At 28.7% G+C, this 27,751-nt stretch overlaps 2 protein-coding genes and 1 non-coding gene across 3 annotated transcripts; 1 reads left to right on the top strand and 2 right to left on the bottom strand.

Annotated features, from left to right (window-relative positions):
* Positions 1 to 289: 289 nt before the first annotated feature.
* LOC101248807 (uncharacterized) lies at positions 290 to 1,608 on the bottom strand. Its single transcript, XM_004245695.5, has one exon. It carries the CDS (start codon positions 1,327 to 1,329, stop codon positions 436 to 438), a length of 894 nt encoding a protein of 297 aa, XP_004245743.1. The 5' UTR covers positions 1,330 to 1,608; the 3' UTR covers positions 290 to 435.
* Positions 1,609 to 10,720: 9,112 nt separating this feature from the next.
* Positions 10,721 to 11,534, top strand: LOC101249115 (probable lipid phosphate phosphatase beta). Its single transcript, XM_004245696.5, has one exon. The coding sequence runs from the start codon at positions 10,815 to 10,817 to the stop codon at positions 11,454 to 11,456; it is 642 nt and encodes a 213-aa protein (XP_004245744.2). The 5' UTR covers positions 10,721 to 10,814; the 3' UTR covers positions 11,457 to 11,534.
* Positions 11,535 to 14,068: 2,534 nt separating this feature from the next.
* Positions 14,069 to 14,209, bottom strand: LOC138338094 (U4 spliceosomal RNA). The gene has a single exon (XR_011211363.1). It is a non-coding gene; the product is annotated as a U4 spliceosomal RNA (small nuclear RNA).
* Between the last annotated feature and the right edge of the window lie 13,542 nt (positions 14,210 to 27,751).

Below are 27,751 nucleotides of genomic sequence, written 5' to 3'. Positions count from 1 at the left end.
ACACTAAGCCCCATTTAACCATATTCCTAATCATATGATTAAGCACATGTTTAAATAAATCTATTAGACATTTTTAACTCAAATATTGAAAAAATATTCTATCAAGTGTCTAATCAGATAAAATATGACGTTTCCTTTAACTATACACATCAATTTCAATTGAATCGAGCGTGAAACCTTATGATAACACATGCAAAAGTTTTTTTCAAATTTGAATGGAAAGTACACCTCTGTGACAATAAATTCAGGTTTAGTACAAAAATGAAATTCCAAAATGTGAAATATATGATGACATGCACAATAGAAAGTATTTATACCCAATATTTGCATAATTACAGAGCCCAAAAATATTTAAATAAAAAAGATATAACTACTAGTAGAAAAATGAAATAAAAATTGGAGATTTTTTAAAGCCAATATTTTTTGATTTTTTTTTTACAATTTGTAGATAATAAGAAAACATGGTAAAACGGCGCGTGAATCAAATACCAATAACTCGCCGCTATCTCCACTAACGGAGTCATATCCAACTCGGCCTTCAATTAACGAATCGAATCCGAGTTGTTTACCGACCCGACCCGCAATAACCCGACAAACCAGCATAGCTCGTCTCCCTCTCCCTCCGCCGGCATTCTCATGGGCCGCGCCGCTGCCGGAATACGTACACACTGCTGCTCCTTTCCCGGATGAAAAAGTCCACGCGCTGTTTCCATTTTCGTACGCGCCGCCGTTAGTGGGTCCCAGGCAGTAAAACCTCATTACCTCATTCCCATCCGCAACGCAACGTGCATGGTCCTCGCCACCCTTTTCCGCCGCCGATTCACCGCCGTTTCCGGCTCTAGACTTCACAACCTCTCTATATTCCTCAAACCGGGTCACAGTCCGGGGAAGATTCTGAACTTTGAAAACCATTTCAACCCGACCCGAAAAAACCTTCGGAGACCAACTCGTCTGGAAAATAATCCCGACTACATTTCGCGATGGGTGACCTTCCGGTAACTCAGTTAACGCCGGGAAGAACGAATCCGTCGTCGCCGCACGTGATAGTCTCGTGGAAGTACTCGCTCGAGATTTCTCCCTATTCAAACCGGGTTCAGGTCCTCCTCTCGAACTCGGTCGTTTCGTTAACTGCTGCTCCGGCTGCCGCGACGGTTTTTTCTTTCTGGGTTTTCCATTTTTGTTGTTTTCCACTACATCTTTGAGGCTTTTGACTCCATTTTTGCAACTAGCTGAGTTGGGTAAGATGTGATATTGATGGTGGTGATTGTTAACAACGTCATCTAAAGCTCTCGACTTACATTGCCATGATTTTACCCAACCAGTCGCCATTAACGACGACAAAGCTCAAATCAAAACAAAAATTTTAAAAATCACCTTCTGTATTCTCAATCTCCACTGTTCAATCTTGAAACTATATCATAAATGTAAATAATAATACATTTTTATACGAATTTTTTTGGTTTCAGTTTTTGAGTTCTGAGAAGGAAAATGAAAATGGAAGGGACATGGCGCGATATAAAAATGACAGAGGAGAGAGTGATGAAGACGGTCAAGGAGGGGAAGAAATGACGGAAATACCCTTGTGAGGGAGAGGTAATTACATAAATGGGATACATTTTTTGTGTCTCTATGTAATTATATTTCATAATGGTAGATGAAGAGAAAGAACAAAATTAATAAATGAGTAGTGATATTGAAAAAGATTTTATAAAAAGTAGCAACTTTTTATAAGGTCCTACTTTGGTGTATAAATCAAATTATTCTGTTATTTGTCATATGGTCAAATTGTTTCTTTGGTCGGGCTATTTTTATTTTAATTTTTTTGGTTTGAAAAAATAAATAAATTTGTACTTTTATTCCTTTTTGTTTAACTGTTTGACTTATGGAATAATATTATAATAAGATTTATGCGTATTTGTATTTTACTCGTAGAATTATATTATTTGTCATTATTATTATTATTGCAGTTGATTATTTTTTTTCTACTCATAAACAAAAGATTTTAATATAAAATTAAGATTTTCATAAATCCCAATAGATTTTGTATGGTTCTGTTTTCATGATAAATGAGCTATAAGTTTAAAAAGAAAAAATCTTGTTGATTTTTAAGTTAAGGTATCATTACATTTTAAAAATTAAATATTCTTGAAATGGAAGCTTCTTTTTTTGTTGTATTTCAATTATGTCAATTGTCAAATGTACAAAATGTTATCCCATATTCATGAATGTACTATATATGATTTCTATGGTGAAACATTAGTGTTTCGAAAATAGTGTTTTTATTTTTATAAAGTTTGATATACTTTAAGATTTTATGCACATTTATGGGACGGTACTGCTATTTTATTATTATTGTAATATTTAATATAAAAAAAATAGTATTTTATATCCGATCAAGACTCTTTACTGAATTTGAACAGTACAGTTGACCAAATAATTTGATCCAATTAATGATGCATTAATTTTAAAACGTTCCTATTTTTAATACACAATATTTTGAAAATACAATGATAATCTTTTTTTTTCTTACTATAGAAATATGGATTTTAATAACTAAAAGAAATGATTAGCAGAAACCGCCAAATTAAAGATTATGAGTCACGAAAATCACGCATTAATCATGATGATACATTGTACACTAATTTACCAATAGTAATTATTAACATGTAATCATATGTTATCTTTTTAATCCATTTGATTTTGATGTTCACAAACTACTTGTAATGTAATCATATTTTGGGTCCTCTTTTTCCAAATCAAAATTTATTTCTATGATATATATAGGTCTAGTTGCAATGTTCAACGACTAAAAATATAAAGATACCATATAAATGTCGTTAATATATATCTATCTGGCAAAAATAAATAAATTATCGTAACGGTTTAAAATAAGATATCAAAAGAATTTAAGAATATCGCAAAAATAATCATTTTATAACCATATTTATAATGTCATTTGTGGATTTTGTTAATTTTATTTTATTCTTTATTTGATGTGTAGTGATTAGTGAAGATAAATATTTGAATGCGATAACTACTGAAAGTTGTGATTCTTTATCGATTCATACTCGATTTTAGTATATATTGTTGACATCAATGAGAATATTCTTCTTCTTTCTTTTATTCTTGCTACAACTTAAGTCGATGATAAAATTTCACGATCCTTCTATTTTTTTAAAATATGATATTATGTTTTTTAGTTAGAGTAATAGGAAAAGCGTCTCTATGTGACATATAGGTCTAAGCCATGGAACTAATTATTGATATTTGTATTAGAACTGATTGTATACATATCATACTCTTTATATTACGATTCTTTTTTAAAACCTGTAAACGCGAAATATTTTGTATATCAGACTGTTCTTTTTAATTAAATTGTTATAATTTTCACATGGTGAGGGTGGTTTTGCCTCAAATAGGCAGACAGTTATTAAAACAAAGTATTATTGTCCTAATGTAACTAACTTTTAAATCCTTTACCTTTCATCTTTATTCTCCCTTGTAAACAAAGCAAAATAAGAATAAGGTACTTTCTGTTATTGATCATGTATTATTTGGTAAGACTGAAGTTTCAACTATAAACTAATTCACTAAAAATGGAAATATAACTCATTTTCTTCCTCTAGGCTAATTTAGAAAAGTTCGATTCATTTTTTTTTTAGATAACTTCATCAAGAAAATTTATTCTTTCATATAGTTAGAATATGATTCTGTAGGGTGTATTATTTCCACTTGTTTGTTATTAAAGGTTCACTTTAATAGAGATATGCGCGGTTATGAAGCCAACGTTTAATTAAAGATTTTGAATCAGATTTTAAATTTTTACCTTTAAAACATTATCAAGTTTGAATCAATTTAGGAATAAATTTTATTTTCACTAACAAAAGTTATGTTAAGTAAAATACAATATAATCTAATTAAACTATAACAACTCAAAATTTACAAATTTCAACTTTAAAATCAATCGTCGAAATAGAACATAAACTTTTACGATATGAATCTAAAATAGGCAATATAAAAAAACATACATATAAAAAATATAAAATAAGCAATATAAGAAAGCATACGCACAAAAATCCCAAAGGAATTTAAAATATGATATGTCTAAATTTAACTATCTACAATTTTATATAGCGAAACTTATCTACATTAAAACAATTTTAATAAAGTAAAAAAATGCAGTACTTAACCATGATATTATTTACAAACAAATTTCTCTATAACAGTGTTGTTTGTTTCACTATACTTTTTTATTATCATAACAAGATGCAAATATAGATATAATATATAAATAACATTATACTTTGTTTTAATAACTATCATAACAAGATGCAAATAATTTTTCACACTCCTGGGATTTTTGTTATAACGATGCATGATAGAGGGTATAATTGACTTTACATTATCTCTAATTTTGAATTACATTCACAAATTACAAGATAGGGTTATTTTTAAAAAATAAATAAAATGGAATTAAGCAGGGTGGAATCTTTTTTTATGGAAGTTTGAAGTGAAACATGTGAGAGAAGGGATAAAATAGAAGAATAGAAAGAGAATGGAAGCTGTCAAAGAAAAACTCCAAAAAGCTCTGAATTTTAAAATATTCACCATTCATTTTGTCGATCTGCGTCTTATAATAATAAAATTTACGTATATTATTTCTTTAAAAAATAATTATATTTATTATGTTGTTATTTTACATATAATTTGTTAAAATTAAATTCATAATATTAAATTTTTAAAAGTTACTGAATTCAAATGATTCGTAAGTGAACATGTCACTATACACGAAGTTTGGTGTTTTATAATTGGGAGAGTGGTCCATATTTTTAACTTAAAAGGACACAACATTGATTTATACAATTCCTCAAATTCCAATATCAACCATATTTTTTCCTAATAGATAATGTATATTATAACAAATTCACACACCATATAGAGCTAGTTATATTATTATATATGAGTATAAATTCACCAAAATAATATGAGAACCACAAGAAAATTGAAAATTTTGCTATTATCTGTTGTTGGAAAATGCATCGTGTTCTCTTTTTCACCATATAGACGACTTTTTTCTTCTTCTATATGTATCTTATTCTCATGTTTCTTTGTATTTTTGTGAAAAGTTATAGAATATATATCTTTATAATTTATAGAATCTTGAACTTTTCTTTTATATTTCATGAAAGAAAAGTTTCTTGTCTTTGAAGAAAATTTTCAAGATGAAAAGGAGAAAATGATTCCCCATTTGAAACAAAATTGGTTCAACTTGATCATGCTCAAAATACAAATTCAACTTAATTATTATATTTGATTTTTTTTCTCTTATTTCTACTTACCTCTTGATTTTCTAAACATAACAATTTAAAAAGCAATATTTATTTTTAACGCAACATAGTCCAATAGCGTTTGGAACAATTTCGTCTATTTTTACTTATTCAATGTTACCTTGATAGTACAACTTTAAGAAACAATAATATAATAACAATTTCACTATATTATCTTTAAATATAATAAATTCAATATTTTAGAAAATGTGTTGAAAATGACTATAGTTGATAATTATAAAGATAAAATAACTACAAAGTGGTAAATTATCTCTTAATTTTCCAAACTTTTTTTTTCATTTGGTGTCCGAAATCCCATATTAGAGCTCTGATTAAATTCGGATCACGCTCTGCAGAGCCCATTCAAGGGTGACGCTCCCAACATGATTTTCTCCAAACCCAGGACTCGAACCTGAGACCTTTAATTAAGGGTGGAACACTCCAACCAGTGCACCACAAACCATGTTGGTAATTTTTCAGACTAAATAAATACAAGTGAATATTTATTTTTAGTATATAGTTGACTGCGTGAGTAATCGAGACGTAGATATTACTTTTTTCAACTTCAATCATATACTTTCTAAAATTTAAAATTTATGAATTTCTATAAGAATCTCAAGCTATAGAATTTACGTGAATTTTAGGATATAAACAATATTCTAAATCCGCCCCTACGTCCCGACCGGAGATAAGGGTAATGGTCTTTGGACTCACGCTTGTAGAATCCATTGGATCCCCGGGAATGGTGTTAAATTTACTGAAATGAAACTTGGCGTGCTTCAATTTCGACCCCCTATACTTTCACTTTTTACCTTTTTTAACCTTTACTTTCATCTTTTTTTTTCCATTTTGTTCAACATTTCTGAGTACTCTTCAATCACCAATGCATTTATTTTTGGAACCCCCATAACTTTGTTGGGTATATTCTATAGTTTTTTTTCTTTTTTAATAGCAAAGACAGTTATAGTACATATATATGATTACGTTCAAATGACTAACATTATTACCAAGAAAGTAATTATAAGATAAAGTTTCTACTTTCATATTAAAGTTATGTTAGGATCAAGCCTAATTCAAAATTTAAATGTAGACACTTTAATTAAATAAAATAAAATAAGACTAGTGAAAACGTGTATAAGTTACGTAGAGAGTGGATTAAAAAAAACTTTAAATATTTCAATTTTTTTAAGGGTATCTGAAACTTTTTTAATTAAATCAGCCTAAAAGTACTCTTATTATCATATGTTATTTTTTTTCGCCTTGAGTCAAATCACCATTCGATATTCTTAAAATACTTTATTCACATATTTAGTAAAATTGGAAATGGGGGAATAAAAATGTGAGGAGAGTAAAGAAAGTATGCAAATAAATTTACTTTTGAAAGGTAAAGATGTTTAATAGGTCGTCTTTTTAATTTATGTGATGTTTTTTATTTTTCGAGAGTGAAATAATTAAAAGTTAATCAGGAATTTGCACAAGGAATCATCGAATTATTTGAAATGAAATTTATATATTTGTTAACTATATAAAAAGTATCACTAGTCACAATAATTAACAATTCAAAATATTTAAAAGATATATGAGAAATTTATAATCAAAGATAAACTTATTTAAATTTCAAAATTCAAAAAGTGTCACATAAATTGAGACAAAGGAAGTCGTAAAATTGATGGGACAAAAGCATGGAGGGGCATATATGGAGGTAGGGAGGGGACAAATCAACATAAATTGATGTTTTATTTCCCTTCTTGATTAGCAGGTTTTTTTACAAGTACAACTGGTGAATAAATGGTAATTTGAATATTATTCAACCATTGCATTTTGCATGCAGTTAAATTACTATACATAGTTCATTGCATTTTCATTTTCAAAAAAGATATTACTAGTAAAAAAAATTCATCACAACATAAGCTTATCGAATCAAGTTGAGCTACAAATACTTAAGAACGTATGATTACTGATATGAATTCATAAACTTTAAATTCTGACTATGCTGAACAGATTAAATTCATAGATCTAGCTAGGGTTATAAGTAGCTGGAAGTAGAGTAATAATCATATGATATTTTTTAGGCTCAACCAGCCTTCATGTTGAAATTGACTAAACAACAACTTCCAAAACTATAGTTCAGTACAACAAATTAATGCATATATTTTTATAAAGAACAATGCATTTATTTCATTTATTTTCTCCCTTTTTGTTTTTTTTTTATAAAGTTTTGCCCCCACCTCCCATTATAATATTTGTTTCCTTGTTCATGTTTTTAAATAACATGCAAAATACATCAATTGTCCCTTGGCAGTATCACAAAAAATGTTACAAAGTCATCATTTTTATGGTCCTTTTTTTTCAAAAAAAAAAAAAATATAATCCAGACACCTGCAATAATTATTAATTATTGATTGTATATTGCAGAAATTTATCTGATTTGTAACTTGTGACTAGTGAATTATGTCATTCATTTAATTATTTCTGTTTTTATATATAGAGTATTTATTTGAGACAAATATATATATATATATATATAACAAAACAATGATAGCTGTGTAGCTTGTTTTTATATTTAAAATTTAAAAAATTAAAAATAATTACCAGTCTAAATTGAATTAATAAATGGACATGCATATTATATCAAAGACAATACATCAATTTCTTTTGAAATTTTGCATTGTTTTCTGAGGTGGGAAAGTTATTTGTAGTTGAAGCATAATGGTTAATTAGTGGTATGAACATGATATACTAATTTGTTTTAACACCAATCCTAAGCCTAATTATTTGTCTGATGTTTATGATAATCCAATGAATGTATGATATTTTTTAATTTTTTATTTGTTAATGGTAATTTTCGCATTGTTTGTCAAAAACTTAGTTCATTATAAATATCAAATGCAGATGAATATCAATCGACGAAAAAAAAGGCTACTTGAAATTTTAAAAGATGGTCAAATCGTTGATAACTTATTTAATTATGTGTATGGACTTATCATTAGTTTATTAATGATAATTTAATTTAAATTCAAATTCAAATTTGTAGACTACCTAAGAGCCACGGCGTAGCCATTTCATTGTTTTTGAAATAGTTATTATTCAAATGTGAACTTTAATGTTACCAAATACTTACCATCTTAGTCTATTAAATGCTCGTATTATTTTAATTGTGCCTTCATTAATAAATTGGGCAGTATGACAGTCAACTAATATTTTTTTAAAAAAATAATTGGCAGCAAAAATTTAATTTTCACTGTCATAAAAATTAACTCAACATCAAATCAGCTAGCTAGCTACCTGATTTTCTCATTACTAACTTCCCAATACTTTTTAATCGTCTTCAAGAAATTAATAGTTAAAAAACAAATTTAATTTTTCTTTTTTTCAATTTCTCAATCAATATTCAGTATTCACATTAAAGTCCTACTAAATCTGAACTAGCTTAATAATTTCCACATTGAAGATACATTATTTGGACAAGCAATTATACTCCCTTTATCCGTATATTTACTTGCCTATTTTGTTGGATATTATTTGTCTTTAATCTCTTTATTATAATTAGATTTTTTTTTCTTAAAAAAAAATAACATAAAGTATTTTATTTTGATTAGGAAAAAGTTTAAGATTCTATACAAATAGAGAGTTCGCTCTTTTGAACTTAATCAACACTCACAATATAATCCTAGAGGCTTTGAGAGTTTTGATTAGGAGAGAGAATTTGTGGGACACTAATGATACGTTATTATTTGTGAACTTCTTTATATTTCGACTAAATTGAGGGATTGCTCATCTCCTTTGATGGACAAAGGTCAATTAATCGAACTATGTTAAACCTTTGTATCTATTGATATATATCTCTTTTTTTTTTGACTTGTGGTCTTTTGAGTTTTGCTTTGTTAACTTCCGTATAACACCAGATTACTTCAGTCCTAACACATTTTAGACTTGGCACACCTATTAAAAATAATAATTGAAATAGTGAGTTTATCGTTTTATCTCAATTAATTGATTGAATTTCAAAATCAATTACTCATTAAGGAGGTTCTATCTTTTCATAAATATTAACACTCTAAATAAATTGAGGATATAATAGGTAAAATATATATATATATTTTTTTGGATTTGTCAAAAAATGACAAGTAAAAAAATTAAATTGGACAAATAAAAAGAAACGGGGAAAGTAGCCATTTATGAAATTTTCTAATTCTAGAATAATAGAGTTATTTTTGACAACATAATTAATTATAGTGTCGAAATTTTTGAAACCTTTGGAGACTTGCTATACAATCGTGTCCAAAACTAAATAAAGATATCCCACAATATAATGCTAGTATTACTATTTTCAACAATATGATTATAGAATCTACAAGTTTGAAAACTTTGTAGAATTTGTTAGATTTGGTCATTTTGGATCAAAGAAAAAGTGATTGTCATTTTCCAATAATAAGAAACAAATCATCACTCAAGCCGTTTGAAATATTTATTTTTTTTCCATCTTTGGGAACTTTTTGTTGGCACCTTTAAATGTTTCCACCTTCTAAAGTTATAGAATTATTGATACCATGTATGATGTATTTGTTTCTTATTTTATGGTCAACAATCATTATAACTATGGTTTAATTTCTCTTACTATATTTTATTTTTCTCTTAGTGGAAGATTTAGACTCTGTTTATTTGGACAGCCTAATGATCATCTCTAATCATTTTGATTTTGACCATAAACCTGAAAGTGTTTTTCAGCTCATATAGATTCTGGAAAAAATGTTTTTTAGTTTTACACCGTTAGTTTGTGTAAGTATTTTACTCACCATTTTAAACAAAAGTGAAGTTAGGATTTGAAGTTTATGGGTTCTGAATCCTAATCTTTATAAGTTATTGATAACTATATTAAATAATTCGTAGTTTTGTACACATTCAATGGATATTGAAGATACATACATGGTTTGAATCAAAGCTAGATATTGAGTTTGATCAAATTTGTATTTGATGCTTATATACATGAGTTTTCTTTGGAAAATCGTGGGCTTTCCATTACTTATATTATGGATCAGGCCCATATTGTTCCAACTCCATTTTAAGTGTTAGATGTACTGGTTTGGTCATGTTGTTTGGGTCATGACCCAATCTTAGACTCAACAAAACCATTCTAACCCACCTAAATTTTGAGTTAGAATTGCTTTGATCTTAGATAAATTGAGGAATTAGTCATAATCAAATTTGTCTAACTCAAAATTATTTAATTTTTAGCTCAATGATATAATAAAGTAAGCAAATTATATCATGCATTAAAATATTAAATTAAATAATATAATTTAACTCTAAAAAATAGTTAATTTCACTTACGTGAAGCGGAATGTGGTTACAATTATAAAGATTGAAAATGGCTATTTTGTAAATCCTATATTTCATTTTGTTAGTACTCACTGTTGGGCTTCATTTTTTAACGAATTTCTGACATTTCCACAAATCAGTTGGTTTCTACTCACTCAAACTGGAACAATGGTATCCAAGTCATCACCTCCGTCGCCGGCGCCGTCTTTGCTCCGCCGCATCGTCGATTTTGATACCGCCATCTCCCTCCGTCTTTACACTCTAACTCACCCTATTCTCCCTTACTACTTCCTCAAAACCCTAGAGATCTCCGGCGACGGTTTCCTCTTCTTCCCTTTAGTCCTCTCACTACTCCTCTACCCTCTCGCTTTCTCCGATACCAAAAATTCCAACATCTTCTTAATAAATTTACTACTCGGTGGCATCCTCGACCTTATCGTAATCGGACCCCTAAAACATCTTATTCGGAGGCCCCGACCCGTTTACAACAAAAACATGTTTCTATCCTTTGCCGTCGACCATTGGTCATTTCCCAGTGGACATTCATCCAGAGTTTCCATGATTGCTACTCTCTTTTATCTATCATCCGATTTCATTCGGGATGTTTTGATTCAGCTTAAATATGATTTATTTGTGGATTATTTGATGCTTATTGTGATCGGATGGGCTGCAACCACGTCGTGTTCCAGGGTACTTCTTGGACGGCATTTCGTATTCGATGTTATTGCTGGTGTACTGTTGGGTATTCTCGAAGGATTGTTTGTGTTTCGGATTTTCAATTATGTGACATTCACCTCATTCTTCACATGACGAAGTTGTAAGCTTTATTCCTTATCTGTTGTTGAGATTGTTGATGCAAAATTGATATGAATGAAGTTCGTTTCATTATCTATCTCTGTTAATGCTATAAAATGATACTTTGGATTCATATAGCCAGCTCTAATTAGTTTCGGGAGCAAGTTTTTGTATCTCTTATTGTGCTTTGCTTTGTTAAAAGATAAATTATTGAGTATTAGAATGAGACATGTTCAAAGATCAAAATGGATGTTGAGAATTCATATAAATGCCCCGACTAGTTAGAGATTGAGGCGAAATAGAAGTTGATTCTGGTTTCTAGAACTACCAGTGACACTGACCTCATTCTTGAGTTGGCAAACTTGTAAGCTTTTTTCCTTTCTGGTCTGTGATTTTGGACCTAAAAGTTAAGATAAGTTTCGCAATTTGTTGCATTTTTTCATGTCATGTTAAGTTTTACTGAGTTGTGTGGAACTATCATGAAGACAATTAGCTTCAATAGTGTTATTTATTCATGCTTGTTTGAATCAATGCAATTGCATTCAAATAATGCACATCATGCATGTGTTCTTGCAATCCTAACTTATCGGGATTCAAGATATGAATGAAAGGAGCTGGAATCTATTTATGAATCATAAATTATGATTGTTATTGCTCTCTATTTTTAGTTTGCTGATATCTACATAGCTTCATTATACTTTTGTTTTGCGAAAGCACAAGATGAAAGATTTTGGATTGACATTTGTAGATGATCAACTAGATGGTAATAGCTTATCTCTTGATTTGTTTGTTTTGTCAAATTAAATTTTCCACCACCTGATATTAATATGTTCTAGAAATATGCTTTCCGAAAATTTATCATCTGCGAGGATATGATGCATGCACATATATTTTCTGGATAGCAGTGCCAAATTAGCTTCTCTACTTTTTGGTATATGGATTGTGTGTGGGACTTCCCCACATCATTAAAATTGTTTATCTTGTAAAAAGTAACTTAATCAACAAATTAAGCTGCCCATGTAATAAAAATCTGTGACTGGTTAATGTTAGGACAACAAGTTCTAGTATTAAATGTAGTTCTCATAGGTTTTAGGCTTTTGGCAATAATTGAAAAAAAAATGAGTGCCGAGTAAGGAACTTCTCTTCCTTTTTTTTTTTCTTGTGCTTGCCTGTTGGCATTGACAAGTTATTGTCAACTTAAAGTCTTAAATCAAAAAGTAAGATAACAAGGGCTTGTATAAACCTATTAATCTGTCACTTTAATACTTTGTTATATCCTGAGGTAAATCTTCTTGTTATATTGTTACATGTTTTGCCTCTATTTTGTGGTACGTTCTGATTGAGCAATGTTGGAAGGGAAGGTTGTCTATTCAAGGAGAGGCAGTGAGTAGAAAGGTCTGGACTTATGGTCCTAGATTGAAGTCGATCCCTATGGACTTATGGCAATTCCAACAAATTTTGCTGAAAGGAATTCCACTTTTATACCAAAGTTGGAGTTAACTTGAACTTCCGTTAGTCAAGTAGTTCCCTTTCTCTTTTCAAAAAGCTAAGTTTCTGGCATATCATTCTTCTGTTCTTTTTTATTAAGTCAATCGTGCTTAATTATGTAAGTTGTACACTAAGGGCACTTCTGCTCAAACTACAGATGATCTTAATGAAGTAAAGAAATGCTGTCAAAATTATGATGGTTAGAAAAGCCTGCCGGTGTTCCTGTAAAAAAAGTAATTGAAAGTCATTGGAGAGGTGGTGTGGTACGGCAAATCAGTGGAAAAAGAGTGTTTTAGTTCCGATATAAGTATAAAGGAGATAATGAATACTAAATGCTGTGGTATGAAACATATAAATCGCATGATGAAAGTTTCGGAACAAGTGATAGAGCATAAGGCTTTAGGAAATTATAAGGGTGATAGAAAGTCTACTTAGGTTCATGGACAGATGGTATGATATAGGCTGATTGACGGTGCTGAAAAGGGATGAGATAGGCCTAAAGCTCATGGAATTTGCATAGCCTCCGATGAGAAGGAAAGGTGTAATAGTAAATATTATGTTCTTCCTACTTAAGGAATTACAGCCACATTTTAATCTATGTGAACCTATTTGATTGAGGAGGATTTTACTAAAGAAAGGAAGATTTTTGGAACTTTGGATTTAAACATACCATAAGTCTATAACTCTATATGATTGGCATTTGCATATCCTCTGATGAGAAGGAAAGGTGTAAATATTATGTTATCCCTACTTAAAAAAAATAACGTCCACATTTTAATCTATGTGAACCTATTTGATTGAGGGAGATTTTACTAAAGAAAGGAAGACTTTTGGAACTTTGGATTTAAACATACCGTAAGTCTATAACTCTATATCATTTGTCTGACTATATGATATTTGAAACTTGTGGTTATTAACATACCATAACATTTGTGTGGCTATAAAGTTCCATCATTAAGAATAAAATAGGAAGTTCAAATTAAAATTATTTTCAAATTTAGAAAGAGTCTTTTTTTTTTGGAACAAATCAAAAAGGAAATAGAGTCATTTAAACTGGAATAGAGGAAGTATATTTCTCCTTGAGTTCAGAAATTTTCCTAGTTCAAGTACTTTATCTTATGTTGGCCCCAAAGTTCTCTATTAGGATCAACGGTTCACATGTTTGAATCAAAGAGTAATGATGCCTGACCTTTATGTAGACTGAAAATAGTTTTCAACCAGCTATAGACGTCCCTTGATTAGAACCTCACTAGCTACGTCATTGCCCCAATTGCAATGAGTTTTATTGAGACAGAAGGTCATTTCTGGTTGACAATTATCCATAGACTTAAGTTTATGATGCTATGTTATGAGACATGAAACATTTGTCTATTCACTTGTATATTTATGTCAAATTGTCTTGATTATTGGAGATGTTTGGCTATAAATAATCAACTTACGACACAAAGTTCTTATTTTTGAACTGAGGACTCTTCTAGAATGCTCGCCATTACAAGTTTATTCTTTAACTTCAAACTCTGTGTTTTTAAGAATTTGAAAGAACTACAAATGTTTGTGAAATCTTGCCTCAGAAAAGTCTATTAGCGAAAAATTAGCCGCTCTATTCTATTATCTTGATCATAGAGCACATTTGGGGCTCCATTTTATATTGTTGGGTGAATAGTGACATTAAGTTAAACACATGTCGGAGTTGGTTCAATGTTGGGCCTATGTTATTGACCATCTCTGTTCCTACGTGAACGTTTTGTGGTTGTCATCAAGTCTCTGAAAAATAATAATTTTGACAAGGAGTTTATGAAAAATATCTATCCAGTTTCTTGCACGTTTGCTGTCATGAAATTTGTACTTGATGGACTAGCTGGTTGCTTTATTGAACCATGTGATGTTGTCATATATAATGTATTGTTGTTTGGTCATCTCTAAAGCAACTCTCATGGCAATTCTTGATTTTTGGATGTGTCTGGGCTATTGTGAGATTCATGCATCTTTCGTCATGTGTGCAAGTGAAATATATCCTTGCTTGGAAGTTGTCCTTTCCTTATGATTTAGATGTCCTGAGTTCCTCTATTACTCTAGTTTGCTAATTATTCAGAAACTACCAATTAAGTTGCATTTTTCTGGTTGGCACATTTGACATTGATCTGGAATTTTTATCTTTTTACAGTAGTATAGAACATGGAAGACATAAATGGACAGAATTCTTCCTTTTCATAGTTGAAGTGACATCTGGGGCTGAATCATTTGCCCTCCATAGAACAAAAGAATCACTCACTGTGTCCGTAGTTATTGAATCAAATGAATCATGTAACTTCCTTTCACCTAATTGTCCTTCAGTGAAATGTACTCTCATAATTGTTTTGTCTGATTTTTGTGTTCACATGAATCATGATTGATTTTTCTGTAGCAATTTTATTATTATCACGTTGCTCTGAAGAATTATATGTGGTCCTGTCATGTTTACTTTCTGTGAAACTTCATGATAAGCTAGGAGCATTACACTCCATGAGATGGCATTCTATTTATTGTTTTCCTTTCATTTTTCTACAACATATCCATGTGGTGGTCCTGCCATATTTCAAATTCACTCCCCCCTAGATGCTTAGCTACTATTATTCATGTTGAGTTAGTCAAAAAGTAAGTTGGTTTAATGTTGTTATTTGAAACTTATGCCCCTCCTGATATGCTCAAAAGGTTAGCTAAAAATTCACCAACCAGCTTTGCCTTAGCATTGGCATTTGTGCTTCTCTATTGTCATTGGTGCATGGAACTGAAGAACAAGAACTTGTAAAAGTGCTAAGAGGTATTCTCTTCCAAAAGTATATATGTGTGTGTTACCACATCTACGAGCTCAGTGTACGTGCAAAGGATTTAAGATAAATTTCTTGTCTCTTTTTTTCTTTGATAACAATGTTATCGATGCTAGTTGTTCGCACTCGTACTATTTCATTGGGTTGTTGGTACTTCTCACCTACTCTTCCCACCAAGACATGATTTTTAGAATTATATGATGCAACTGCAGAAAATGATAGATGATGCCAAAGTCCAAACCCCTGCCTTGAGAGTCATTTGGACATGGAATCTAGGTCTTGGTCATTGGTCAAACATTGTGGCTTAGTTTGATAATGACCTAACATTGAGACAAATCTGAACTCTAGGAAGATATATATAATGGTTACTCACTTTCAGACCTCTGGCCTGGCGCCTGTAAAATATACAGACAGTGTATAGTTGACACGTATGACAAAATTTCTTGTCTTCTTTGACCCTGTTAAATTTAGTATCTGCCATTACATTGCTTAGATGTAAATTTTAGTCATTGCTGAAACAGAGGTCAAAAGTAGAACGGTACAATGCCTCAGAAAAGTAAAAAAGATACTGCACTAATATTTGGTCATCAGTTTGAAATAGATATAGCTGTCTAAAAAATTGAATTAGAGATATGATGAGGAGCAAGAGGATATATTTTAGTGCAGAAATATGTAGAGACTGACATGGATGAGAAGGATATGTCTGTAGTTAGAAGGAAAAGAAAGAGTAGATCCACCACTGTCACACTTTTTAAAGTTTTTTACCCCACAAAGCAATGACACACACACACACACGAGGGGCTTTTGCAGTCTTGACCCCATCTGCACTTCTTTTCTTTTGTTATTATGGGACTCTACTTTTGTTTTCTTTGTTATATGCCATCCTCTTTTACTTTTCTTTCCTATTACTTCCCCTCTCTCTATTTAGATTTTAACATCAATGTTAAGATACCTGGTGATGAATATTCACCCAGAGGTGACTGCATAAAATGCAGAGAAAATTATGTTCAAACAACATTTATGTACATAAAAATAGGAAGATAGAAAAAAAGAAGTTATTTATGAATAGTAGCAAGTGTGGATAGACTGAAAAGAAAGCTTCTAAAAGAACCAAAATTGGGACTGACATATATGCAGGGAAATTTAGGCATTACGTACAAATCCAGCGGTGATACTGACACTGCTTTTACAATCAATGAAATCCCTCTGGCAGGTGAAAACTTTTATCTCTTTTGACACAACATTATGTCATTACTGCAAACTTAGTCTCTCGTTTCAATTTATACGACACTATTTGACATGATATTGAGATTCATTGTCTACTTCATCGTGATTCATGAGGGGTATTTCAATATTATTTCTAGTATAGAGAAAGTAGTATGTTAATTATTTGAGATAGAAGTGAAGCAATATTCAAATAAAATGATTCTATATGCTTTCTTTTTACTTGTTTAGACTTTGGGAGGTGTAGTTATTTTCAGTACTTGTATTGATAGGAGATATCTATAGTACGTAAATAGTCAAGCTAGGTCCATGCATGTTTGCAAGACTTCTGTTGATTAACATCCTCTTTTATTTTGCCATTTTCTTCCTTCTTTTTTTTTTTTTTTTTTTGTATATTCTGGTAATAGATTTATAAAAATATTACTTCATTTTGCATGAGTTATATGTATAAGTTTTCATTTTTCAATAGTAGTTAATAGAAGACTTCCACCGACAAAATTTAAAACTTCCGAAAACTAATAATTGAACTTAAAAAACCGTTGTCCGTGGATTTTTCTTCCCCTATCTCTTTTGAAGTTCATAAAGTAAACACTAGAACCATAATATTAAGAAGAGAGATTTTAAAAGATTCACTCTCTTATATCTAAAGTTGGCTATCACACTTATTGTATCATTTTTTAATTAGCTAATTTAATTTTGAAAATAAAACATGACAAGTAACTTAGGAACGGAGAATCACTCTTCGACGGTATTTTTTCAAATGTTGCAATGACAAGTACTCCTTCATCTCTTAATCAAGTCTTAGGTTCGAGTCCTTTTAGGTATAGAGTTGTCTTTGTTATGGAGCACATTGCCCTGGTACTTGCTGGCGCGAATTCAAATTTAGTCAGACTCAAATATGAATATGTAAAACTTTTCGACGTGAATTCAAATTTAATCAGGCTTATAGACATCGAACAAATGCGCGTGACAACAAAAAAAAAACTAATATTGTATGAATTATTTTCTTTTAATTTGTTTTGGTCCTGACCCACTGGCTTGGTTCTAAATATTTTATTTTCAAATGATATCCAGAAGCTTGACCATCTAGGAAACATTTAATGTCAAGTAGCATCATCATTTATTTTATATTATTTTATATTGCTTCACGTATCTATATTTTATTTTATTTTATATTGCTTTACGCATTCTATATACATATTTTACTAAATGTTTCTGAAGAAATGTCTCACACAACACCGTTTGCATAACATGCATTTGTTCATATAGTGCAAAGATGGTAAACAACTTTTTTCTATATCAATTATAATAATAACATATGAAGTGTAATTTTATAAGTGTGGAATATGAATCGTTGCTGCTAAATTATCAAAGGGGGTGGGGGTGGGGGGTCTAGAGTAATACCAAAGTTCAAACGTTACGTATTAAAAATGTTTTTAACCCAAAAAAGGACCTATTCAACAACACACAAGAAAAAGGTTATATTTTTCATTACTTCAAGAAAAAATAATGTACGGTTCTTGACAATTTCCTCTAATTTCAAGAATGGATCCATTCTTTCTTTCTTTTAATAAATAAAAAATGCTGACTTATGGTAGGATGAAAAATACGTATATTTTCTTGTTATAGAAGTATATGCAAATACGTATACTTCTTCAAGATTAAGAAAAATGTACACCACTTTGTCAAATCCCAAATAATATAATCATCTGCCACACTTTTAACTATTTGCATTATACTTTGAGTAATTGCCAGTCACAACTATCATAAATATTGACGTTGAAATTTAAATATTTAAGCTAAAACTCGGTCTGACTTGAAAATATTTGAATATCACATTTTGAAAATCTAATTAAATTTTATGATCAAACAAATATTTGAAGATAAATTCTTAAATCTTATCAAGAAATGCAGGACTAATTATTCCAGTGGTCTTTTTTTATAGTTATTGGTTAATAGCAATTTTGATAATTTTATTTTATTACTATTTTATTTATTTATTTATTTATTTCAAGTCTCTATGACATATGATATACTCCTATGAAATCCTTTATCAATTGAATGGTAGAGTTAACATCATTTATGCATGTGATATATTTAAATTTATGCAACTAATTTATTTTTATATATATATATATATATGAGATGATGATAATGCAATAATAATTGAAGCACCAAAGGTAGGAGTTTGATAAGTAAAATGAATTGGTTGTTAGATTCTTTGGTGTGAATTGAAGAGACATTTTAAAGTACAAGGTTTGAACGGAGTTGGCAAAAGGACATGCTGTTACCTAAATTCAGTGTTTTATTACAAAGTAAAATTAAACACATGAAATCACACTTTTTATAGAATTCACACAAAACATATATATAGGACCATTACATTTTAGATATGATTTCTAGTCTTGTCCACATGGTCGATGTCTTTTTAACTTTTCCAATCACAATCACTAAAAAGTTTGATTAATAAAACAAAAGGAGAAGGAACTATTTAATTATTTTTTTTTCCTTTTGTGATATTTTGAAGAAAATATCATTAAAGAGAGGAAATTTAAAAAGTATCGTTTGGATGAGCTTTGTTTATATTATCGATCTTAAATATGGATAAAAGAAGAGAGTTAAGGTAAACTGACAGCTAGTATAAAACTTGTTTTATTGACATGCCCTCACTATATAGAATATGAACGACATAATCAATGAGAACTAACCATAGAGTCGTACCTTTTCACAGCCAAAGTCAAAGGTTTGTTGGTGGCAAGATCGGCATGCCTTCTAGTTGTAGTTGACTTTAAGCGCACCTGAACTACCCATAGTCGTCTATTTACGGGCTTGTGATTGAAGTGTGATAATCATGAAGGAGGGGGTGGGGTGGGGGAATCCTGCAAGTATGAGCTCATAAATATTCTCGATCTTAAATTTAGATACAAAGATCAAGAAAGTTATGGTAGGCAAACAATGTCTAGCTTAAAACTAGTCGATTAGTTACAATGAATTTCCCACTATATATATAGAATATGACCGACATAATCAGTAAGAATCAATCATATAAGCTTGTTATCTAATTTATTTGAGATTGAGACATAATTTCGATTGTGATATTTGAGGAAACGATTCCTTATTAGTCTTACCCTTAAAAAGTCCCCATTATTAGTGGGTACACCTAATATGTAAATATGTGTAGTAGCCCCTACCTTATAACTTACCAAAAATTGTCTAAAAAATTTATTTAATTTTTGGCTTTCATGAAGAATATTTTTTTTAATTATAACAAAGAAATATGTGATAATTTTGAAGATTATTCGTGGGAACAACAACAACAAAAGGTTCTATCTACTGAACTTTTAGAGGATTGATGGAATGGCTAAGCACATGTTATGCTGGAAGGGACACATTTTCTTGAAATGATATAAATCTTGAATTGATATAAATTTTGAAATTTATGTGGGGTGGGTGCATTTTTATTTTTTCATCTTTTTTTTTTTATAAAAAAATATTTTTAAAATTTATTTTTTAGGTAGGTGTGTATATATATATATAACTAAAATTAGATGAAAAATGCTTCATAGATAGAGGACATATGGTGCAGTGGGGGCCTATTCTTAGTGCTTCATTGAGTTGTTTCCCAACTGGAAGTTTGGTGTAACAAGTCTATATGTGTTTTCTTTTCTTTTTTTTTTCTTTTTAAAAAAATAAATAATAGTTTTAGTTGTATAGTAAGTATATAATAATATAATTTTTTTTGAGTATCGAAAACTGTATATCTATTCCATAAAGATATAGTAAAGTCTGCGTACATTTAATTCTCCCGAGATATTATACTATAAGTCTAACTTGGGTTTAATGTTCTTGTTGGTTTTACCTGTACTTTGTTTTGGTTGCTGGCACGTTGTTATGTATTTTTTAATTTTTCTTTTTGCACTAAGAATGAGTATATAATATATGAGTCTTTTATTATTATTCTTATTATAGGAGAAGTTAACGTGCTTGCACATAAAAAGTTATTGGTGTCTTGAGGCCACCCTACACATATTTGTGTGTAAAACTCTAAACAAAGTAGTGACATGCATCATGCATTAAGCAAATTCATAAACATTCATCATTTGTTATTTCTTCATATATTAAAAAAAGGCGAAATTGGCTCATAGGTTATATTTTTGATAGATTTTTCTCATACTGACGAGTCATTTTTGATTGAATATTTATTGAAATTCGTATTTTTTTTAATATAGCATGATTTTCTACTATAATTTCGCGTCTCATCAGAAATTGGCTAATAGGCAATATTCATGATAGATGTTTCTCATAACAACGAGTCATTTCTGATTAAATATTTGTTAAAATTCGTATTTTTCGTTAGTAGAGCATAATTTTCTACTCTATCTCTATTTTTTTTTTGTATAGAAAAAAAAATATGAAACCCTTACCTTTTTTTGTATAGAAAAAAAGAATATGAAACCCCTGCCGATTAAAAGAAAACAAAAATGGACTTCATAACTTGTGAATAATCCAAGATTATATTATATACAAACTAATTAGTATAGTAATGGCCCTAAAATCTTGGAAATGATTTTAGCAACTAGGTCCATTACCCCTTGTTCTCAAAATTACGACAAAAAGTGGTTTCTTTTTGCTAAAATAATAATTATTTCACTTTTTAATTATATAATATATAGTTTATAGTAAAATAATACTAGTAATATAATAAAATGGTCATTCATATAAATAGTATATTTGCTGTGTAAATCGACCTTTTTTTTAAAAAAAAAAAGTCATGATCTTACAACTCAACTACCCTAAGAATAAATTCCTTTAAGCTGTTCTCCAAAAGTGTATGCCATAACAAGAACAAAAAAAATACTAAAAAGATAAGAGGATCAAATTAGGTTTTTTTTTTCCTTATTTGTCTTTTAATAATCATTTATATTCCAAATCAAATTAATTTACTTTTTATTTCTTACTTTGTCTTCTGACTTGATGTACTTTTGTTCTAGCTTTAGGATGATGGAATTTTTGTTTATACAAATTAAAAAAGGAGAGAAGAAGAAAAAAAGGAGAAAAATAAATTAATGATTTTTAAATTAGTAAAGAGATCTAGAAGTGTAGTTAGACTAGTCAAACTTACTTATCTGTCTCATCATCATTAGGCTTGTCTTAATTAATCATTAATTATCTCCTAGATTAGTTGCCCAATTACATGGAGTAGTTTCTATCCTTTTTTTAGAATATATTTTTATAAATTTTTCATGTTTCATTGGTAAATGTCTTATATAGAAAATGAGTTCCGTAAAAATGAGAAAAATTATCAGAGAAACAAGTTTCATAAGTGACGTTTTAAATTTGTTATCTTTTTTCAACTTACCCACTAAAACCCTCGTCTCACGATCATATATTCCTGAACCTCAACGCCTGACCCTTATAGTATCTTGCTACATTACATATAATATTTTAAAATGATATTTTTTTCTTACATACTAAATGCTCGAAAATAAATAAGAAACTTACATTTTTTTTTGAAAAAAAATATTTTGTAGTAAAACATTTTCATTTCATACCAAACACACTAGCTCTATATTATAGTTCCATATAAATTTTTTTCTCATGTTTGTTGGATTTGTAGGAGATTTTATTTATTACCAATATCAATAGAATGAATATTCTCTCATCAATATTTCAGATTAATTTCTCTTGGGAGTGATTATAAAGATATTTTGTTCACCAAATTTGATCTTTCTTAGTATGCAACTATATTGTTCTTTTTCAAAACAATCATTTTATAATACGTCTTAAAATATCGTAAATTTATAATATACAGACAATTTTAAATTATAATTAAAATAATATAAATATATTATCATTCAAAAAAGAAAAAGCAAACCTAAATAATAAATGCCATTGTAGAAATATTCAGATTGACCATAATTATCAAACAAATAGCATAAGTTTTTAAGAATATCATGCCCGTGATTTTGATTTATATAAAAATCATATAAACTAACCATGTTTGATAAATTAATTAAACATGACATATAGTATATACATATATTGTCTTATTATTTTATTCTTTTTGGGAGGCTATAAATGCAAGATGTTATTATTTAAACAAATAAATAATTTGTTTATCAATTCTGAAACAGTGGCCAGCCCCCTTCACGTTTGTTTGGCAGATTTTTGTCTTCCCAATCCTAACCATATTATTACCCATATTATCAACATTTTTTAATGCTAAAATAATTAGTAAACTATTAAAGATTTCAAATATAAAAAAACATGAAAAGTGATTTACATTAAATTCATCCCTATTTCTTTTTTTTTTATTTATAATTACATGCACGATCAATATAAAAAATAGTTGCACAACTAAATCACATTTACCTTATAAGTTTCTCTTATCAAGAAAACTTAATTTACTATCTATTTATAGTATGACCAGCGAATTTGAAAACAATTTAACCAGAAAACTTTACAAGTATGTAATATTTTTTTTAATTTTAAAGTAAATTGATTTGTTTCTATTTTTTAATTAAAATATATTAAAATTAAAAAAATAAAATAACATACACAATATATTATTATGATCAAATTTTTGATCAAAAAGATTTTTCCATTTTATTTGAATGGTCTATATGATTGAACTCTTTATTTAATTATTTGAAAAGGCACCATACTCCTTTTAACACATGGTCTCGTGGAAAGCCTCAAAATAATTACATAAATTATTGAAAACGGGAACGTGTACTATAATTTCCATAAATATTACTCTAAAAGTAATTTTTTTCTTAGGGAAATAATTATGTGTCTATAAAAAGTTTCTTTTTACAACACGTTATGTCATTTCACAAAATAATCTTTGACTTATAATATTAAGTACGAAGAAATAAATGGTGTCAAATTGACAAGATAAGAAACATTATTTTATGCCCATCTCAATCGGTACATGTAGATTGAAATTGAAATGGAGTAGGGTTTGGATAAAGAAAAAAATAATGATAAAAAAGTTTTTTTTGGTTTTAGTATTATAATATCACTATTTGAAAATATAAATTATCTACGAAATTTATCTATAATCTCTAGCTGACTGATTGTCGCCAAAAAAAAAATTCTAACTAATCAACTTTTTTTTATAATTTATCAGTTATTCGTCATTGAATCAGTATGAAATTTTTATTATTCATATATAAAAATTTATTTATCGTTAATTTCGTATCTTTTATTGTTTTTTAAGAGATGTGATTATGAAGTGAGATTATATTTGTTGTTATACAATCTATTTTTTGTTGGAAGAGACATTTGAGATGTTGACTAAGTTAATTTTATGGACCCCTTATTGCTAGGGGATTAACACATTTTCATTAATAGTTAGACACATGGGATTGGAGATAACACAGCATTTTTGGTCTCACAAAGCCATAACAATTAATACTATTGTTTAAGATGGACTATATATTATCTCTTTGTTTTTATGATTTGATTTGCCCTCTTTGGCAACTTACATGACCACGTATATATCTTCACTTTTTTAAAAATCTTATTAATTTGTACATATATAAAAATTGAGATTGAAATTTTTTGGCATTACTAGTCTTGGGGCTTAATGAATCTATATAATACTAAACGGGGGGATCAACAACATCAACATCAAACATTTAAATTATTTAAAGATATAACGGTTTTGATCGTACAAAGTGTTCACGTGAAATCGTTGAAATATTATTAGATATTTTTTATTCTTTGTAGCATGGGTGAAGCAGACACCTTTAAGAAATAGTGTGATGAAACTAGGCTTCGTCGAAAATTTTTATCGTGTATATATTAATACATATTTTACAAATAAAAGTATTTGATAATAAATAATATAAAAGGCTGAAATATGACCATCAACAATTGCTATAGCTCACTTGTTGGGCACATTGTTTTTTTAATTAATTTTGTTGAATTTCTAAAATTAACTTATTTTGAAAAAAAAAATACTTTTGATGAGAAATAATTTGTGTTTGGTCAATAAATTTAAAAAATATATATTTTTGAGTAATAATTAATGTTTGACCGAATATTATATAAGTGTTTCTTAGTATGTTTTTCTCATAGTGTTTTTACTTTTGAAAAAAAAAAACTACTTATATACACATATTTTCTTCTTAAAACTTAATCAAAACACCTCAATTATTTTACAAAATAAACACTTCTTGAAAGAAAAATAAATAAATATTTAACTTTTCAAAAGCTTGATCAAACAGACTATGAATCTATCTAAAAATATTTTTCAGATATCTTGTTGGTTAATTATTCGCTAATAAAATAAAATTTGTACAAAATAAAAGCACCTACCTCCTTATATAATAATATGAGATATTATAATGGTGTGTTTACTTGTTCTAATTAATTGTATAAATATTATTATCGCTTATAAAAAGTTTTATGTGTATGCCATTATTTTTCAAGATATTTAAATTACTCAACGTGAGTAGAACGAAAGGAAGCAACTGAAAAAGGGAAAAAGGAAGCAATTGTGAAGCCTTTATAAGTTATCTAACTTTTTTTTTCCTTTAATAATTTTGTATACATAGTATATGAATGTTATCTTTTTGCTTTTTATTGCATTTGAAAGTTATTGTAGTTAAATGGACTTCATTAAGTAACTAAAAAAACGCAAAACTACTTTTAAAATGATTCAGCTCAATATATTTATTCTGATTGGATTCACAATTCAAATTATTTATTCGACTGTCTCCTTTATTTTATTCACTGAACAATGCTTTTCTTACTTGATATCATCGAGGTGTATATGAATATATATACTCTAATGGCATCAAGAATAACCGAGTAAAACAAGCATTAAATACAATTGATAATCTAAAACATTTATGTATAAAAGAAAAAATAACTTGTAAATAATTTTCTTTTTGATACGAAAATCATTTTCCGAAATGTCACTTCACTTTATATTTTATGACCGAGTACGATATAAACTTTTTAGATAAACCTAAAATTTTCCTCTTTCTCATTGTGACGTGTTGAATAAAGCATAAATAACTCAATAAAATTGGTGCTTTTAAGTCAATTTTAACGAAGATCTTCCCTTTTCTACTTTATAATATAATATTCCTTAAAAACCTATAAAATCTATTATAGGTAAATATTAACTTATCCTTCGTTTATCAATTAGAGCTTTTAAATTTTAAGCTTCAAAATACTCTTATCGTAAATTATTAGATTAAAAAATAAAAATATTATAAATTTAAATTAATCGACCATATATATATATATATATATATATCAAATTATCAAAGAAAAGATAAATGTAACCTTGTTTGGTCACGAGTCATGATAGGGTGGGGAACTTGTAATTAATTCAACATTTCCCCACCTCTGCAAACCTATATTCAAAATCACATGTCCTATCTCATACTGCGATTCGTTTGGTTGATCGAATAAGAATAGTCATAAATTATTTTATTATAAAATTTCACACAAAATAATATACCCCATTTAGTTGATCATATCAAAACTATCAATACATAATTAATGTGATGTTTGATTGACGATATTAATAAATATTGAAATGAAGTTGACATATGTGTGCATTACTTCATATGAAATAGAAAGTTTAGGATGCTTAGGTAAGGATGAAACTATAGATATTTTCTTATATATTGTAACAAAAAAAATTAAATTTTTTAAAATTATTTTTCTTCGTATCGAAAAATACCAAAGTCCGAAAATCCTAGTAATATTGTGGTTGTGGTCAACAAAAAATTATGTGTCTGCTAAAGGTGCAGTTTCGAAAGCTCATACTCATAAACTATAGTCTATGCCTTAATTTCCGAGCAGGTGCTGCTACGCTGCAATTTTGTCTTTGCTTCAAATGGTCCCAATTTTCGCATCGACGTTTCGACATGTAATTTGATATTTTAATTTTAAATTTTTTAATATGTTAGAAATCTTAAATTCTACCAAATAGTAAGATTTTAATTCAAAATTTGATTTGATTTTATTTAAAAAAAAATTATGTATATATTTGTAATTGGCAAAAAAAGACTCGTAATATTGTGTTTTATAACGGCAAGAAAAGAAATTACTTATGCTCTGAAGAAATTATTTTTATTTAAGTTTGTATTACATGTAATATTTTTATTATTTATAGAGAAATACGGAGATATGTAATTCATTATTACTATAATACTTTAGAATATAAATAATACTCCGGTTCGTTTATGAAATAAAGTTTACTCAGTGAAAAAATTATAATACTTGGAATTTTTTTTATATTTTTTACAAATTATAGTGTTTTCATGTTTATGAAAAAGATAAAAACTATTTATTCATACAAAATTTCAACTTCGAATTATAATTGAACAATCCTTAAAATTATGTATAATAATCTCTCTTCTCCCTCCTTTTACAAATTCTAAATTCTTTTTAATTATGAAATTATGTCGAATTTGTAAAGATTGATAATGAGGTAATTGAGGATGTTTTTATGCTTGAAATTAATTATAAGCACATACAAACTTACGTTAAAAGTAAAATTAACAAAATAGAAGTTGAACATATATTAGAGCATATATGCCCTTCACTCTAACGAAGGGGCGGGGGCATCAATGTCCCCAAAGTATGACGGCAGGGGCATCGATATTCCAAAAGTATGACGAAGGGTATTTGCATATCATTTACAATAGTTCGGGGGTATATCTGTTTAAAAAAAGAATGAGTATTTTCTTTTTAGTCTATTTCAAAATGAATGACCCGTTTCCTTTTTTAGTAACACTTCAATTTTAACTTTTCACGTGGCAT

The sequence above is a fragment of the Solanum lycopersicum genome, chromosome 8 (assembly GCF_036512215.1).
Source record: "Solanum lycopersicum chromosome 8, SLM_r2.1".
Classification (NCBI taxonomy): domain Eukaryota; kingdom Viridiplantae; phylum Streptophyta; class Magnoliopsida; order Solanales; family Solanaceae; genus Solanum; species Solanum lycopersicum.
Note: the sequence above shows the minus strand (reverse complement) of the source record. Positions and strands in the feature narration are given on the sequence as shown.